We start from the raw sequence: 14,597 nt of genomic DNA on the forward strand, positions 1-14,597 counted from the left end.
CAATTCTCTTCGTATGATACGAGCTCATTCCAGAACACATTCTCGTCATACACCATAACCATAAAATAGTCCATCATGCCTCACTCTGGAGGGCTAAACAACCCTCTCCCAACCTTTCTTTCCAACAATGCATTCAGTAACAATCCCTCTTACGAATCCAAGATTCCAGACGTCAAGACTGCAGAAGTACTATCCACTACACCAGAGGAAAAGACAAGATCATCTGCTTCACAACATTGTATGGATCAAGCCAGACCTTTGAAGGTCATCTATATCGGCGCTGGCATCTCCGGTATCTGCGGAGCTGTGGAATTTCGCAAACAGGTCCCTGATATCGACTTGGTCATTTATGAGAAGAACCCTGACCTTGGAGGAACTTGGTATGAGAACAGGTGAGTGCGTTCTGACATCAATTACAGAGCTGAGACTGACTTACTTTACCTGGTCAGATACCCAGGCTGCGCATGTGGTAGGTGACTTCTCCAGTCATAAAGCTATGTTTCTCACGGACTTCTAGATGTTCCAGCGCATGCATACCAGTTAACATACGAGTCCTCCCCAAGATGGAGTTCCTTCTTCGCCTCAGCGCCAGAGATTCTTCAGTACTGGAAGGACGTCGCTACGAAATACGATGTTAGAAAGCACATGCGCTTTGAACAGAAGTGTATCAGCGCGCGGTGGAATGACGGCACGAAGAAATGGTATGTTCAGCTCAAAGACTTGAATACGGGCGTGCAATACCAGGACTCCGCCGACGTCCTCGTAACAGGCGAGGGAGTCCTTAATGAGTGGAGGTGGCCTGAGATCGATGGTATTCAGACTTTCAAGGGGATTCTTCTCCATAGCGCGAATTGGGATCCCCAGATCGACCTGAAGGTGAGTGCCTCCGCTCCCGGAAGCTCGGATGATGTGATTGACTGAATTCTTAGGACGAGTCTGTCGCTGTTATCGGATCAGGAAGCAGTGGTCTTCAAATCGTTCCCGCAATACTCCCCGAAGTAAAGCATATGGACCACTACATCCGCGGCCGATCCTGGATCGTCGGGCTGTTCGGCGACACGGAAACTCGTCAACGAATCCATGAGGCAGGCGGTAACTTCAACTACAGTCCCGAGGAGATCAAGAAGTGGGAGACAGACCGCGAAGCATACTTGGAGTACAGACGAGCCATTGAGTACACCATCAACAAGAACTTCGGCGTGCTCTTCCATGGATCAAAGGAACAGACTAGCCTTCGTCAAATCGCTCAAGACTCAATGATGCAGAGGCTTAAAGACAAGCCTGAGATTTATGATCATCTTCTACCGGAGTTTTCGCCTTATTGTAAACGTATGTCTCCTGGGCCAGGATACCTCGAGGCGTTGGCGTCGCCAAAAGTGGACACGATCACCTGTGGCATCCTCAAGATCAATGAAACTGGCATCATCACTACAGACGGAGAGCATCACCCAGTCGACGCCATCATCTGCGCAACAGGTTTCCAAACCTCCCCCGCCAATCGAAGCTTCCCCATCTACGGCGTCAACGGCATAAACCTTCGGGAGCGCTTCCAAAAACGCCCGGAAACATACCTCAGCGTCTGCACCGACGGCTTCCCCAACTTCTTCCAATCCATGGGCCCCAATTCCATGCCCGGCGCTGGTAGTCTTCTCCTCACCATTGAAAAGACAAATGTCTACATCAGTAAAGTCCTCGCACGAATGGCCTACGATAACATCTCGCGCATAGAACCCAAACGTAACATGGTACAAGCTTTTACGAATTATTGCGATGAGTTCTTCAAACAGACTGTTTTTGCAGAGGAGTGCAATTCTTGGTATAAGACGTATGAGGCTGGTGCTTCGCGTGAAGAGCAGAAGTGGGGGCGCATTACGGCTTTGTGGCCAGGGAGTAGTTTGCATTGTATTCGGACATTAAGTAATCCCAGGTGGGAGGATTTCGAGTATAAGTACTGTGATGATGATGAATTTGGGTGGTTTGGGAATGGGTGGACTTTGGCGGAGAAGTATGTTACTGAGGAGGTTGAGTCTTTGACTTGGTATCTTGATGATACTAAGATCATGGAGAGGGTTGCGGGACCGGAGACTTGAGCACAATTGGGATTGCATGTTCTAAATCCACTTCTTTGACGCGTGTATGTTGGTGTATCCGTTCTGGTGTCACGACGCGTTCCTTCCGAGACAAGAAATGGTTGATGACGTAGTGCATTAAAACAATGAACGGAATTTGTTTGAATGCCAAGAGTGTGTTCGGCTCAATGTTTGACCGATCCCTTACGAGTGTTCCCTGACAGGACCATACCTTTGTTACAATTTGTTTTTGGGGTTCGGATTATGTTAAGCATGGTGTGCCGTGAGATGGAGCAGCAGCCAATATCTGAAATTGATAGAAATTCCAAAACTTGTTCTATTATTAAAGTAATATTGATTTACTAAATTATAAACTCAATACTCTATCTATTTCGCTGAAATGGCTGTAATCATGCACAATAATGTTCTTCTTTAGGGTAGCTATCGTCGCGTACCTCGATCATTCACGCACTATGCGTGGGCCAATCAACAGTGGAGACTCGGTTCTCAGGTCAGGACCATTTCATCCAGCCTACAAGTTGTTGAAGTGTCGCCGTTGGACTTACGTCGCACAATACAAGCCTGATTATGATGCCAAGTCAGACCGAGACACGATATGCGAATCAGTTACGCATGCATATTGCTCGAGAATCGCATTCGCATTTCAGCAGGAACAGTGTCAAGGTGTTAAAATAAAGCAGTGCACACTCCGGTCTAAAAAGGCTGGGTAGGGTGACCCGGTCATTGTATCAGTGGACACTGGTCGGCGGTCTTTCGGACTGTCCGGGACGCCGCCACTACGCCAAGGACAGACGGGGCGCGCGGAATGCGCCTGAGACATCCCTGTCCAACCCATAATCAGCTCAAGCCTACATACAATTATCGATGAGCCCTGAACAACAGGTAGGTCGAGGCCTTTCAGCTGCTGAATATCAACATGGATAGCGACGAAGAGAACAATAGCGTCGTTTCGTCGACGCGCCGAATCCCCGAGCAGAAGCTTTCTGTGAGTGACTATTTCCGTCGCATTTCCGGGCCTTCGCAAGTCGATCGTTTGGCTGACGCTCCATAGTGCGATCAATGTAGACAAAGAAAGGTAAGCGAACATCAGAGTCTGCGTGAGAACATCCACTCACTTACTGTCAGGTTAAATGTGATCGAGTGGATCCTTGTGGACCTTGTCAAAGGAAGCAGATACATTGCTCTTACCCAGCCGGCTTCAAAACACGAGCAAGACGGACTCGTGCATTGGTGTCCGATGGATAGTAGGTCGACAGTCTCTGCAGACGCATCGGTGGGACTAACCTGGACCACAGTGAAGACAAGCTAAACGATATCTCGCACAAGTTGGACCAAATCAGCTTCGCAGTCAACAAAATCACGTCCCCTCTTCCTCATTTGCAGGGAAGTTCATCAGCGGCCCATACCGCGCTGATATCCCACATCACACCAAAGTCTTACACAGAATCTCCTGTGGAAGAAGCTGAATCCAATGATGATTCGACATCAGAGCTGGATGGCGATGTTACGTTGACTACCCAAGCGACATTCGCAACAAACTTTCTGGAGCAGGTAGTCAACAGCAACAAAGGATCCAACCAGCCCTCCGAGATTGAGAAAAGTCTGGACGCTTTACGAAAGGTATTGACAGCGAAAAATGCCGACGATGGAGAACCGGGACTTGTTGACACCCAGCGAATTCTGTCTCCGACCAGTCAAGGAGGCTATCAATTGCCCCCAATGCACTTGGCCATGATGGCGATACAAAAACTGCGAGGTGAGCCACTCCAACATCGATGGGAACGTGTAATAACAGGGATCATAGAGTCGCCCAGATTAAAGTGCTTCTGGTGCATCGAGTTCAACACCATCGGTCAGTTTGTAGAGTATTTCATGACTGTTTACTTTGGTAAACCCACACTTGCCGACCTCATCATCACCCACGCAGGACTACAACGACTCTTATTCGAATGCGCCAAAACGGAGCAAAATGAAGCGCTTAAGAATGACTTTCTGACACAAGGGATGCTCTGTCGACAGAACCTGGAAACTATTCTGGCCGGACTTCCGTTCAATCTACCTTGTACATTCGACTACGTACTGGCTCTGTACATGGCGGTGAGTACTACACTCCAAACAGTCGTGGAGATGATAACTGATGTCCTACAAGGCAACGTATTACCTCGACAGATGCCGCATATCACTCTCGTGGAACACCCTCGCGGCCGCAGCCCAAATGTGTCAACGTCTAGGCCTCATCCGCGAAACCCTTCCCAAGCCAGAAACACGAGAAGAAAAACAGCGACGAGGAAAATTAGTATCCTGGATCCACATGATAGACAAAATGCTCTCCATGCGTCTCAGTCGCCCATCACTTATACGTGCTGGCGAAATCACGCTAAACTTTGAAGGGTTGGAGGCATTTGGGAGTGATGGCTTACCCCCGATTATAGCGAAGTGGATCAAGGTCTGCGACTTGCAGGGCAGGGTGTACGATGACTTGTACTGCCCCAGAGCGTTGTTACTGGGCGATGAGGCGAGGGCGGAAAGGGCGAGACAGCTGGCGGGGGAGATCAAGGTGGCCTTTGAGAGCAAGAGTGCAACTGAGGTATGTCTACTCCTGGTTAATCCAGCTCGCTTGCTGACATCAATAGGACCGGTTCATCGAAGAATCGAGGATGGGTGTTGGCGACACACTAACAGACCTCTTCCAAAGAGCGGACCAGATCGCATACCTGTCCATGCTCTGTCTCGTCTACAGAGCCATCAAGCCAAAGACCTCAACATCCTCTGCGTTCTGCGATGAATGTCTAGAAGTAGCGAAGCAAGCTCTGGATGAGCACAGAATATGTCTGTCTATACTCAAGGAAGGTGAGGCGGGTATGCTTGAGCACTACGTACACTGGTAAGAAAGTCTCATGCATCGCGAGTCCTAAACTGACTGTAATCAGGGCGTTCATGGCAGTACCATTGATACCGTTCATCGTCCTCTTCTGCCACGCCATCGAAACCTGCGAACCAACCCACTTGGAGAACCTAGCAGCCGTCGTCGAGATAGCACACATCACTACTGATCTCCCCGACGTATACAGAAAACAACTGCATCTGTTCAAGCTCATGTACGACGTAGCATGCAAATACATCAACTCGAGAACAACAAACCCCGTGGTACACGCATCAGGAAGGATACCCGACACACCTTTCGAAATGTTATTCGTTGAGGCAGGTGTTCCTCTTCCACCGCAGACGATACATCATGATCAGGGTATGGGATTTGGGGATTTTCCAGTTGGAGAAATGGATCAGAGCTTAACGCACAGCATGGAGCTGGGGAATTGGTTTGAGCAGAATCAAGAGATCTTTATGATGTTGGACAATAATATGTAGATGAGTTAATAATAATGACTGAGCGCTTGCTTTACCAGTCTACCCCGGGAAACGTATTGGAAGGGGAAACGTAAAGGTGGACGCATACTCAGGACCAAGATAGCTAAAGCCCTCTTCAACAAAGTTGTACTATTGAAGCATCGTGACTCCAATGGTTGAAGCCGAAGATGGACACATATTCACAAGAGCCTAGAAGCTCACGCTGACCCGGGGTTTCCATAACAAGAACAATACCACCACCTGTGAATAAGGAATCTAGAGGTGGTTTGTTCACTTCAATCCGCACCTCTCAAGAATGCACTCAATAAGACATCGAATTGTCATTGGTCGTTCAATGACTGACCCTGTCACGGAACCCGTGGGCGCCGATAAGGTTTAGCCAAGCTTTCAGTGCGTCATCCCTGAAGAGTCATCCCGGTCTACACGCGCAGATGGCTCTGTATCCAAGCTTGGATCAGTGCGCCAAAATAAGATTAGCTGAATGCAGGCCTAAAATGCTCAGATTATTTCGTCTCTTGGGCCAAATATTCCGATGGCCACAGTGGCTTGGCAATTCGGACTCGGACCCGGAGCTCGGACAGTCCGTAGCACCGCAGTGATCCGTTTTCTCGGCCCCCGGTACCATACATACGGAATGAACAGTAACGGCTTTTTGGGCCCGCGGCGATCCGGGATGACGTGAAAAGGGGCCTGTATTATTCTTTGACAATGTCTTATTATCTGCTATTATATTTAGTGAGGTTGATTTGAAGGAAAGATCTTGTTTTCGTCTTGTATTTATCCTTACTTCCTTCCTTCAATTGTCGCCTGATCTTTTCCAGGAAGGCACGTTGCAAGTAATCTAATATTTACGTCATGCTACCACACAAGGAAGTCGACCCTTCGGCTTCATCAACAACGCTACAAGACAACCCACCAAGCGAAGACAACACTTCAGCCGAACACACCTACGATGAGGAGATTCACCAACTAGCCCGAAGACTCACCAGCCACTCCGCTGCATCAGGCCACGGCCCTCTGTTCCCTCTCAGCGATAACACCTCTCTCGACCCCGAAAGCCCCAACTTCAACTCGAAAAAGTGGGCGAAGGCATTCCTCAAGACTCGCACCGCTGCCTCCGATGGCAATGCTCCTCGAACAGCCGGCATCGCTTTCAAGAACCTCAACGCGTTCGGCTTCGGACAAGCCACTGATTTCCAGAACACTTTGGTCAATGTCGTACTCAACGCTACCAGTCTCGTGAGGAAGATCGGTGGATACAAGGGTCAGCGCATTGACATTCTTCGGAATCTTGATGGTTTGGTCGAAGCAGGCGAGATGCTTTGCGTTCTTGGGCCTCCAGGTTCTGGTTGCTCGACTCTCCTCCGCAGTATTTCTGGTGAAACACACGGTTTCCACTTTGGCGAAGAATCCATTCTCAACTACCAGGGTATCCGACCGGAGCAGATGAAGAAGGCTTACAAAGGTGAAGCTATCTACACTGCTGAAGTCGATCACCATTTCCCCCATCTCACCGTCGGCGATACCCTTTACTTCGCAGCCCGCTGTCGCTGTCCACAAAATGACAAGCTACCCGAAGGTGTCACCGCACGAGAATACGCCGAGCACCTTCGCGATGTTATCATGGCTATGTTCGGCATTTCACACACCAAGAACACACGAGTCGGAAACGATTTCGTCCGTGGTGTGAGTGGTGGAGAACGCAAGAGAGTTACCATTGCGGAGGCAGCTCTTGGTTACTCTCCTCTGCAGTGCTGGGACAACAGTACACGAGGTCTCGATAGCGCCAATGCGGTTGAGTTTTGTCGCGTCCTTCGTACGCAAGCTGACGTCCTCGGCATTTCGTCTTGTGTTGCTATCTATCAAGCGCCCCAAAGCGCTTATGATCTTTTTGACAAGGTCGTCGTCTTGTATGAAGGCCGCCAGATCTTTTTCGGAAGAACGGGCGAAGCGCAGGCCTATTTTGAGAATCTCGGCTTCGTGTGCCCCGAGCAGCAGACAACCGCCGACTTCCTCACCTCGATGACCAATCCGACCGAGCGAATTGTCCGTCCCGGCGCCAACCCTCCTCGCACAGCTGACGAATTCGCTCTTGCTTGGCATAATAGCCAGTCTCGTTCTCGATTGATTGACGAGATCGACTATTACATCGAGCAGCACCCCTTCGATGGCCCAGATCTTCAACGTTTCTCCGAATCGCGACGACTCGACCAAGCCAGCGCCCAACGCGAAAAATCGCCTTTCAACCTCTCCTTCTGGCAGCAGTACACCATAAACCTGTGGAGAAGCGTCAAGATGCTCGTCGGCGACCCTACCATCACACTCACCATGCTCATCACCAACATATTCCAAGCCCTGATCATCTCCAGCATCTTTTACAACCTTCCTCGCGACACGACCAGCTTCTTCCGTCGCACAATGTTACTCTTCTTCATCGTTATCATGAATGCATTCGGTAGCATTCTCGAAATCATGACTCTCTATGAGAAGAGGAAGGTCGTGGAGAAGCATTCCCGTTACGCCTTTTACCACCCCAGCGCTGAAGCACTATCAGCTATGGTCACCGATCTTCCTTACAAGGTCGTCAACACTATTCTGATGAACACGACGTTATACTTCATGTGTAACCTCCGACGCGAACCGGGCCCGTTCTTTGCCTTTTTGCTCTTTTCTTTTACTCTCACGATGTGCATGTCGATGATATTCCGGTTCATCGGCTCAGCGACCAAGTCTATCTCTCAGGCGTTGGCGCCCGCCTGTGTTATTCTTCTTGGTCTGGTATTGTACGCCGGATTTTCAATTCCGACTGGCTATATGCAGAATTGGCTCGCCTGGATTCGATGGATCAATCCCGTTTTCTATGGTCTTGAGAGTGTCTTTTTGATCGAGTTCCACGGTCAGGATTATCCTTGTTCGAGTTTCGTTCCTAGTGGACCTGGTTACGAGAACTTGGGTTCTAGCGAACGTGTGTGCAACGTCGCGGGCTCTGTACCTGGACAATCTTTCGTCAGAGGCCAAGATTATCTACGCACTTCGTTCGGTTTTGTTAACAGTCATCGATGGAGGAACCTTGGTATTCTCTTTGCGTGGGCTGTATTCTACATGGTCCTTCATCTTTTGACGACTGAGTACGTTGCTTCGGAGCGCTCCAAGGGTGAAGTGCTAGTCTTCCTCCGCCAGTCGATCAACAAGGTCGCTGGCAAGCGTGCCAACGATGAAGAGGCTGGTTCCACCATGCCTGCGGGTAAGCAGGAGGCTTCTGGTAACTTGAGCGAGAAGGTTGAAGTTGAGAGGCAAACTTCTGTGTTTCATTGGAAGGATGTCTGCTACGATATCAAGGTCAAGGGCGAGGATCGCAGAATCTTGGACCACGTTGACGGCTGGGTCAAGCCCGGTACTTTGACAGCTCTTATGGTATGTTCAACCTATCTTTTCTGTAATGACCTTCTGACTAACCAATACCTAGGGTGTTTCCGGCGCCGGCAAAACCACCTTACTCGACGTCCTCGCTAGCCGTGTGACCATGGGTGTCGTTTCCGGCGAAATGCTTGTTAACGGCCATCACCGCGATTCTTCCTTCCAACGAAAGACCGGATACGTGACTCAGCAAGATCTTCACCAGGCCAGCTCTACAGTACGAGAAGCTCTACGGTTCAGTGCCATCCTGCGACAACCAGCGAAATACAGCAGGCAAGAACGCATTGACTACGTCGACACTGTCATTTCACTACTTGGAATGGACGCTTATGCTGACGCCATCATCGGCGTTCCTGGAGAAGGTCTCAATGTTGAACAACGCAAGAGACTTACCATCGGTGTCGAACTTGTTGCCCGTCCCCAACTCCTTCTCTTCCTCGACGAGCCTACTTCCGGTCTTGACAGTCAAACCTCTTGGTCTATCTGTGATCTGATGGAGACATTGACCAAGAGTGGTCAGGCTATCTTGTGTACCATCCACCAACCTTCTGCTATGCTGTTTCAGCGGTTCGACAGACTTCTCCTGCTTGCAAAGGGTGGTAAGACTGTCTATTTCGGCGAGGTCGGTCAGAATTCGCAGGTTTTGATGGACTACTTCACGCGTAACGGGGGACCTGCTCTGCCGCCCAAGGCCAATCCTGCGGAGCATATGCTTGAAGTCATTGGGGCGGCTCCAGGTGTTCATACCGACGTCGATTGGCCTGCTATCTGGAGACAGTCGCCCGAATACAAGGCTGTGCAAGATGAGCTTGAGTCGCTCAAATCCTCAAGCGGTTCGATTGCAACACCTGCAGCGAGTGGTGATCCTTCCGAGTACAAGGAATTCGCGTCTTCTTACTCAACACAACTTTGGGAGGTGACCAAGCGACTCTTCCAGGGATACTGGAGGAATCCGCAGTACATGTACTCCAAGGTTCTTCTTTCTGTCGGCGCCGTAAGTGCATCATCTTTCCCCACTCATGTTGACTCAAGCTAACCCAATTCTCAGGCTCTTTTCATCGGACTCTCTGTGATGAACGGCAATAACACGATGCGCGGACTTCAGAACCAGATGTTTGGTGTCTTTCTGTTCTTGACCATCTTTTCCCAAGTCGCCGAACAAATGATGCCGGTATTCGTGCAACAAAGGACTCTGTACGAGGCCAGGGAACGTCCTTCCAAGACATACTCATGGCAGTCCTTCATGTTCGCCAACATCACCGTCGAGCTTGTCTGGAACTCGGTAGGCAAATCTTCATTTGGGCATCCGCATTCCTTACTGACTACAATCTAGTTTATCGGTGTCTTCTCCTTCATTGTTTGGTACTATCCCATCGGTCTGTACCGCAACGCCGAATGGACCAACCAAGTTGACTCCCGCGGCATTACCATTTTCCTACACGTCTGGATGTTCTTCCTACTCGCTTCGACATTTGCCCACATGATTATCGCCGGTCTTCCCGATCCCGACACCGCAGCTGGTATCCTCAACTTACTCTTCATCATGATGTTCGCATTTTGCGGTGTTCTCGCAGGACCCGACGCACTCCCTCGTTTCTGGATCTTTATGTACCGCGTCAACCCCTTCACTTACGTCGTCGAAGGGTTCCTTGGCACCACGATGGCGAACGCGCCTGTCACCTGTGCGGAGAACGAGATTTTGAACTTTAGTCCCACGAATGGATCTACTTGCAGCGAGTTTTTGTCGGATTACATCTCTGGTCACGGTGGATACCTTGCGGATGGCAGTGGGAGTAGCACTACGGAGTGTCTCTATTGTCCGATGGCCACCACGAACGCCTTTCTTAAGACGATCAACGTTAGTTATGATCACCGCTGGAGAAACTTTGGACTGCTTTGGGTTTATATTTTCTTTAACTGTGTTGCTGCTGTTGCTATCTACTGGCTTGTACGGGTGCCGAAGAAGGGTAAGGGTAAGAACTAGATGATTTAGACAAAGGGTTTTCGACGTGCTTTGGGCATTTATTTCTATGCAATCTCTTGCAATTCATTTCATCATTTCATAGAATGTTCTATTTTTATTCTTTCGTTTAGTATAGACACTTATAGACTTAATCAGTATTGTACATTACTGCTCTCCCTGTTGTCAATGTGTTGTTTTGCGATGTACACGGGAGGACTCCTGCGGCATGACGCACTGAAAGCTTGGCTAAACCATATGCGCCTACGAGTTCCGTGATAGGTTAATGGAACAATTGACCAAGAACAAACAAACTGATGACTTATTGAGTGCATTCTTTAGAGTTTAAACAAGGGGTGCTAACTGAAGGGAACAGACTGCCTCAAGCTACGATGTTCACTTCATCTATGACTTGTTCGGCCTAGAACCTTAATCTGAAACCATGTGAGAAAACGCTTTGTTTTGTCAATTTCTCTGGCTGTACACATCCTCCATCTCCATTTTCTAATCTAAGAGGAAGCCTGATAGATAAAACATACATACTTTCTATCCTAAGAATATACTAAAAATCGAGATGATTAGATGATGAGGGTGTAAGATGTGAGGCATCATAGGCAGGAATTATAAAGTTTCAACGCCTTCGGGGAAACTCGAGTTAGGATTTGCTTCCACGAAAGTCGAATCCGCAATATGACTCTACCGACATCAGCGACAATATATAAATAAATGCTCCGTCGTCCGCAAAAGCTCTTTCAGCATATCCTATTCCACACGATCATAGACCCAAGTCAGATTTCAAACCCCACTGACATCACGATTATTCCTTCGGACGTAGAAACACCCCAAATTCGGTATTCTACGAACAATTCTTACCCTTTCCTTTCAGCATTCACAACCAACCATCATGCCTGAGAGACCAGGTCTCCTTTGGGACGACTCCGGCATTTGTATTAAGCCGCTTTGGGAGCACGAACCCAAAATTGACGATATCATCAAAGTCTTTCTGCGGCTAGGCTTCGCCCACAACCGCGATCAGCTTCATGTCTCAGTCCTCGGCCAAGGGGCGATAAACAAGGCCTACCGTGTTCAAATCAAACTCGGAAAAGGTGAAGACGAAAGGGTATGCGTGATGCGCATTTCGCTCCCCATCGATCCCAGCAACAAGATATGCGGCGAAGTTGCTACTCTCCAATGGCTCCGGCGTTATACCACTCTACCTGTTCCTGAGGTTATCGATTATATGGCCTCACCTGACGACGATATCGGCTACGAATGGATCATAATGTCACAGATACCAGGGCAGGCAGCCTGCTTTTATGAAATGGCGCACGATGTCCATGGACCAAAAGAAGCGTCTTGTTGAGCAAATCGCAAGTTATCAACATGAACTAACGGCACTACCATTCGATTCCATCGGCACTTTGCGTGAAGAAGATGGGTACGCTCCTGGACAAATCGTCAACATGGAGTTTTGTTTCGGCGATCATTTCTCCTACAACATTAACAGAGGCCCTTTTCATTGCGCTCGGGACTGGTTTAAAGCGCTCACTGATATAATCATCTTGGACCGCAAGCAGGAGCTTGAAGAAGAAGACCTAGACCGTGTCGAACGTTTCCTTTGCGAGGGCTATCTTCGTATCACCGAGAGGCTGAGGGAGTTGATACCTACTCTATTCTCAGATACTACACCGGAACGAACTGTACTTTGGCATCATGATCTCTCTTTGACCAACATCTTGGTCAGCCCAAGGTATGATCTTAACGGGATTATTGATTGGGAGTGTGTCTCAACAATACCGATTTGGGCTTCGACTAATCCACCAAGGTTTCTACGAGGCCGAGATCGCCATGAAGAGCCACACCCAGACAGATACTATCACGGCAATGCTCCTCCAGTGGATAGATGGGGGCGGAACAATAAAGGAAGGTCTACTAAGTATCGGGATGGCCTAATGGACTATGAGATGACGGTACTACAGGCTCGTTACGATTCTTGCAGGCGCCATCACGATCCTCGGTGGAAAAAGGACCTGACAAAGGACGAGAAACTCAAGTACGACTTTCTTGATGCGATCAACCTATGCAGGGCTCAAGACTTGGGCGGAGTAGTAGACGAGTGGATTGACTCGCTTGAGGAAGGCGATATTATTCCGCTGGAATATAGTGATTAAGCCTTCCCCTTATGAAATAGACGCGCAAGGCAAACTCGGGAACCGTCACCAGATAGATCCACTGCCGTGCGAGGTTGATGACGAGGACCTTTGCCTAAGTCTTATCCTACGTCTAGGCCATCTATCCTAAGCTTGAGAATACTTAGTTTTAGCTTAGGATAATTTAAGTTAAGGTTCATCCTCCATAAGGTTTCAAATTCGCATTGTGACTCTTCGCCGGGAGTCTACTTCTCCATCTCACCACATGCTTTCTTGATGTTTCCATTACTAAACTACTCGACCTGGGCAAGGTACGGTGGCATGAGTAATCCGGCAAGAGAAGCTCCCTATTCTTTTCCCGTATTCAAGCACTTCAGCGGAACCCACCGTACTTTGGCACGTCGACCTCAACCTCGAGAACATCATGCTTGCCGGCGACAACAATACACTTAGCGGCATCATTGATTGGGAATTTGTTTCGACACTGCCTCTTTGGGCTATAACCAAACCGCCCAAGTTTCTTGATGGGTACGTTCGCAATGAGGCGCCGGATCCAGAGACATACGGGTCAGATGATGGGCAGGATAACGAAGGAAAGAGCCGTTTGTATTGGAGTGACCTCGAGGAGTATGAGAACACACTGTTACAGGATGTCTACAATGATCGTATGAGTCAATTGAATCCCGACTGGGAAAGGCTCAAGCGCGAAGGTAGACTGTGCAACGATATGCGAGAAGCCATCGATTCGATGTCCATCGGGTTTTATGGCAGGTGCGTAAAGACCTGGCTTGATAAAATTGAGGATGGCGACTGGCATGAGAAGCTTGCAAGTGATGACTTTCCCAGATTTGAGCTCCCGTATTGAAGCTTTAGAATAGTTAGCCTCAGTCTTATACTAAATTTAGCCCATTATCCTCAGCTTTACCAAACCTAGCAAATTCTTAGACTTTGTTAGACGCGACAATACCACATTTTGAGGCACTGTAACGCTGATTTGCATTACCAATGGGGAGGCAGTGAGAGATGAGATTTCTATCGTCTATTAATAAAGAAAAAGAGAGTTGGGTGTTTTGGTACGAAACTTGAGTACCGAGAGATGAGATCGTCTGTTAATAAATAAAAAGAGAGTCGAGCGTCTCGTTACAAGATTTTTGTCCTTTCATGTCCTACCCGTGATCAGCTCGCGGTAGACCAGAAGTGAACAAACTGCCGTAAGCTGCGAAGCTCGCTTCAGATGCGATTCTTTCGGCCTAGGACCGTCACTATATAAATTCTCAAACGATCTTACAATGACATGTTCGGTTGGGTACCTGATGCCTAGATACAGTACTTCCATCGCCCCAACTCCCAGGGTTTTGCTCCTGTTAGTCCGGGGTGTTGAGTAGCAAGAATTGAATTCTCGAGATAGTTCAAGGGTAGGACACCATAGCCTCTCAAGACACGCGGCAGAGGTCAGGTCAAGTATCCCATCCTCACAAAGTCTCAAATCTGCATTGGCTCTTCGCCAAAAGTCTCCTTTCTTCATCCAGCACCGGTCTTTTAGCGGTCTTCCCCTTATGACACTACTCGATTTGGACTCTACTGGACAACCAGTTTGGTAGTACAGACCCAGAC

At 48.7% G+C, this 14,597-nt stretch overlaps 5 protein-coding genes across 5 annotated transcripts; all 5 read left to right on the plus strand.

Moving 5' to 3' along the window:
- Nucleotides 1-75: 75 nt before the first annotated feature.
- On the plus strand, nucleotides 76-2,145 carry B0J16DRAFT_416545 (uncharacterized protein; the record flags this gene model as incomplete). The annotated part of the gene is made up of 4 exons (XM_046133599.1): nucleotides 76-392; nucleotides 450-469; nucleotides 518-876; nucleotides 930-2,145. 4 exons carry the CDS (start codon nucleotides 76-78, stop codon nucleotides 2,088-2,090), a joined length of 1,857 nt encoding a protein of 618 aa, XP_045981920.1. The 3' UTR covers nucleotides 2,091-2,145.
- An 810-nt stretch (nucleotides 2,146-2,955) lies between these two features.
- B0J16DRAFT_345860 (uncharacterized protein) lies at nucleotides 2,956-5,594 on the plus strand. The gene is made up of 8 exons (XM_046128337.1): nucleotides 2,956-3,075; nucleotides 3,142-3,165; nucleotides 3,216-3,334; nucleotides 3,386-3,846; nucleotides 3,895-4,187; nucleotides 4,240-4,677; nucleotides 4,724-4,974; nucleotides 5,021-5,594. The coding sequence occupies exons 1-8, from the start codon at nucleotides 3,007-3,009 to the stop codon at nucleotides 5,454-5,456; spliced, it is 2,091 nt and encodes a 696-aa protein (XP_045981921.1). The 5' UTR covers nucleotides 2,956-3,006; the 3' UTR covers nucleotides 5,457-5,594.
- A 717-nt stretch (nucleotides 5,595-6,311) lies between these two features.
- On the plus strand, nucleotides 6,312-10,988 carry B0J16DRAFT_373934 (ABC-2 type transporter-domain-containing protein; the record flags this gene model as incomplete). Its single annotated transcript, XM_046130566.1, has 4 exons — nucleotides 6,312-8,870; nucleotides 8,923-9,867; nucleotides 9,922-10,155; nucleotides 10,207-10,988. 4 exons carry the CDS (start codon nucleotides 6,312-6,314, stop codon nucleotides 10,855-10,857), a joined length of 4,389 nt encoding a protein of 1,462 aa, XP_045981922.1. The 3' UTR covers nucleotides 10,858-10,988.
- Nucleotides 10,989-11,737: 749 nt separating this feature from the next.
- On the plus strand, nucleotides 11,738-13,004 carry B0J16DRAFT_322230 (uncharacterized protein; the record flags this gene model as incomplete). The annotated part of the gene is made up of 2 exons (XM_046125686.1): nucleotides 11,738-11,953; nucleotides 12,132-13,004. The coding sequence occupies 2 exons, from the start codon at nucleotides 11,738-11,740 to the stop codon at nucleotides 13,002-13,004; spliced, it is 1,089 nt and encodes a 362-aa protein (XP_045981923.1).
- A 403-nt stretch (nucleotides 13,005-13,407) lies between these two features.
- On the plus strand, nucleotides 13,408-13,848 carry B0J16DRAFT_386560 (uncharacterized protein; the record flags this gene model as incomplete). Its single annotated transcript, XM_046131580.1, has 1 exon — nucleotides 13,408-13,848. One exon carries the CDS (start codon nucleotides 13,408-13,410, stop codon nucleotides 13,846-13,848), a length of 441 nt encoding a protein of 146 aa, XP_045981924.1.
- Nucleotides 13,849-14,597: the final 749 nt, after the last annotated feature.

The sequence above is a fragment of the Fusarium flagelliforme genome (assembly GCF_020744385.1).
Source record: "Fusarium flagelliforme strain FIESC 12 MPI-CAGE-AA-0113 chromosome Unknown B0J16scaffold_5, whole genome shotgun sequence".
Taxonomy (NCBI): domain Eukaryota; kingdom Fungi; phylum Ascomycota; class Sordariomycetes; order Hypocreales; family Nectriaceae; genus Fusarium; species Fusarium flagelliforme.

Bases quoted from the DNA above. Each gene is read 5' to 3' on its own strand.
- B0J16DRAFT_345860 (XM_046128337.1), top strand. From the start codon at position 3,007: ATGGATAGCGACGAAGAGAACAATAGCGTCGTTTCGTCGACGCGCCGA. The intron at 3,166-3,215 runs GTAAGCGAACAT...ACTTACTGTCAG, and splicing joins ATCAATGTAGACAAAGAAAG to GTTAAATGTGATCGAGTGGA. The intron at 3,847-3,894 runs GTGAGCCACTCC...CAGGGATCATAG, and splicing joins GGCGATACAAAAACTGCGAG to AGTCGCCCAGATTAAAGTGC.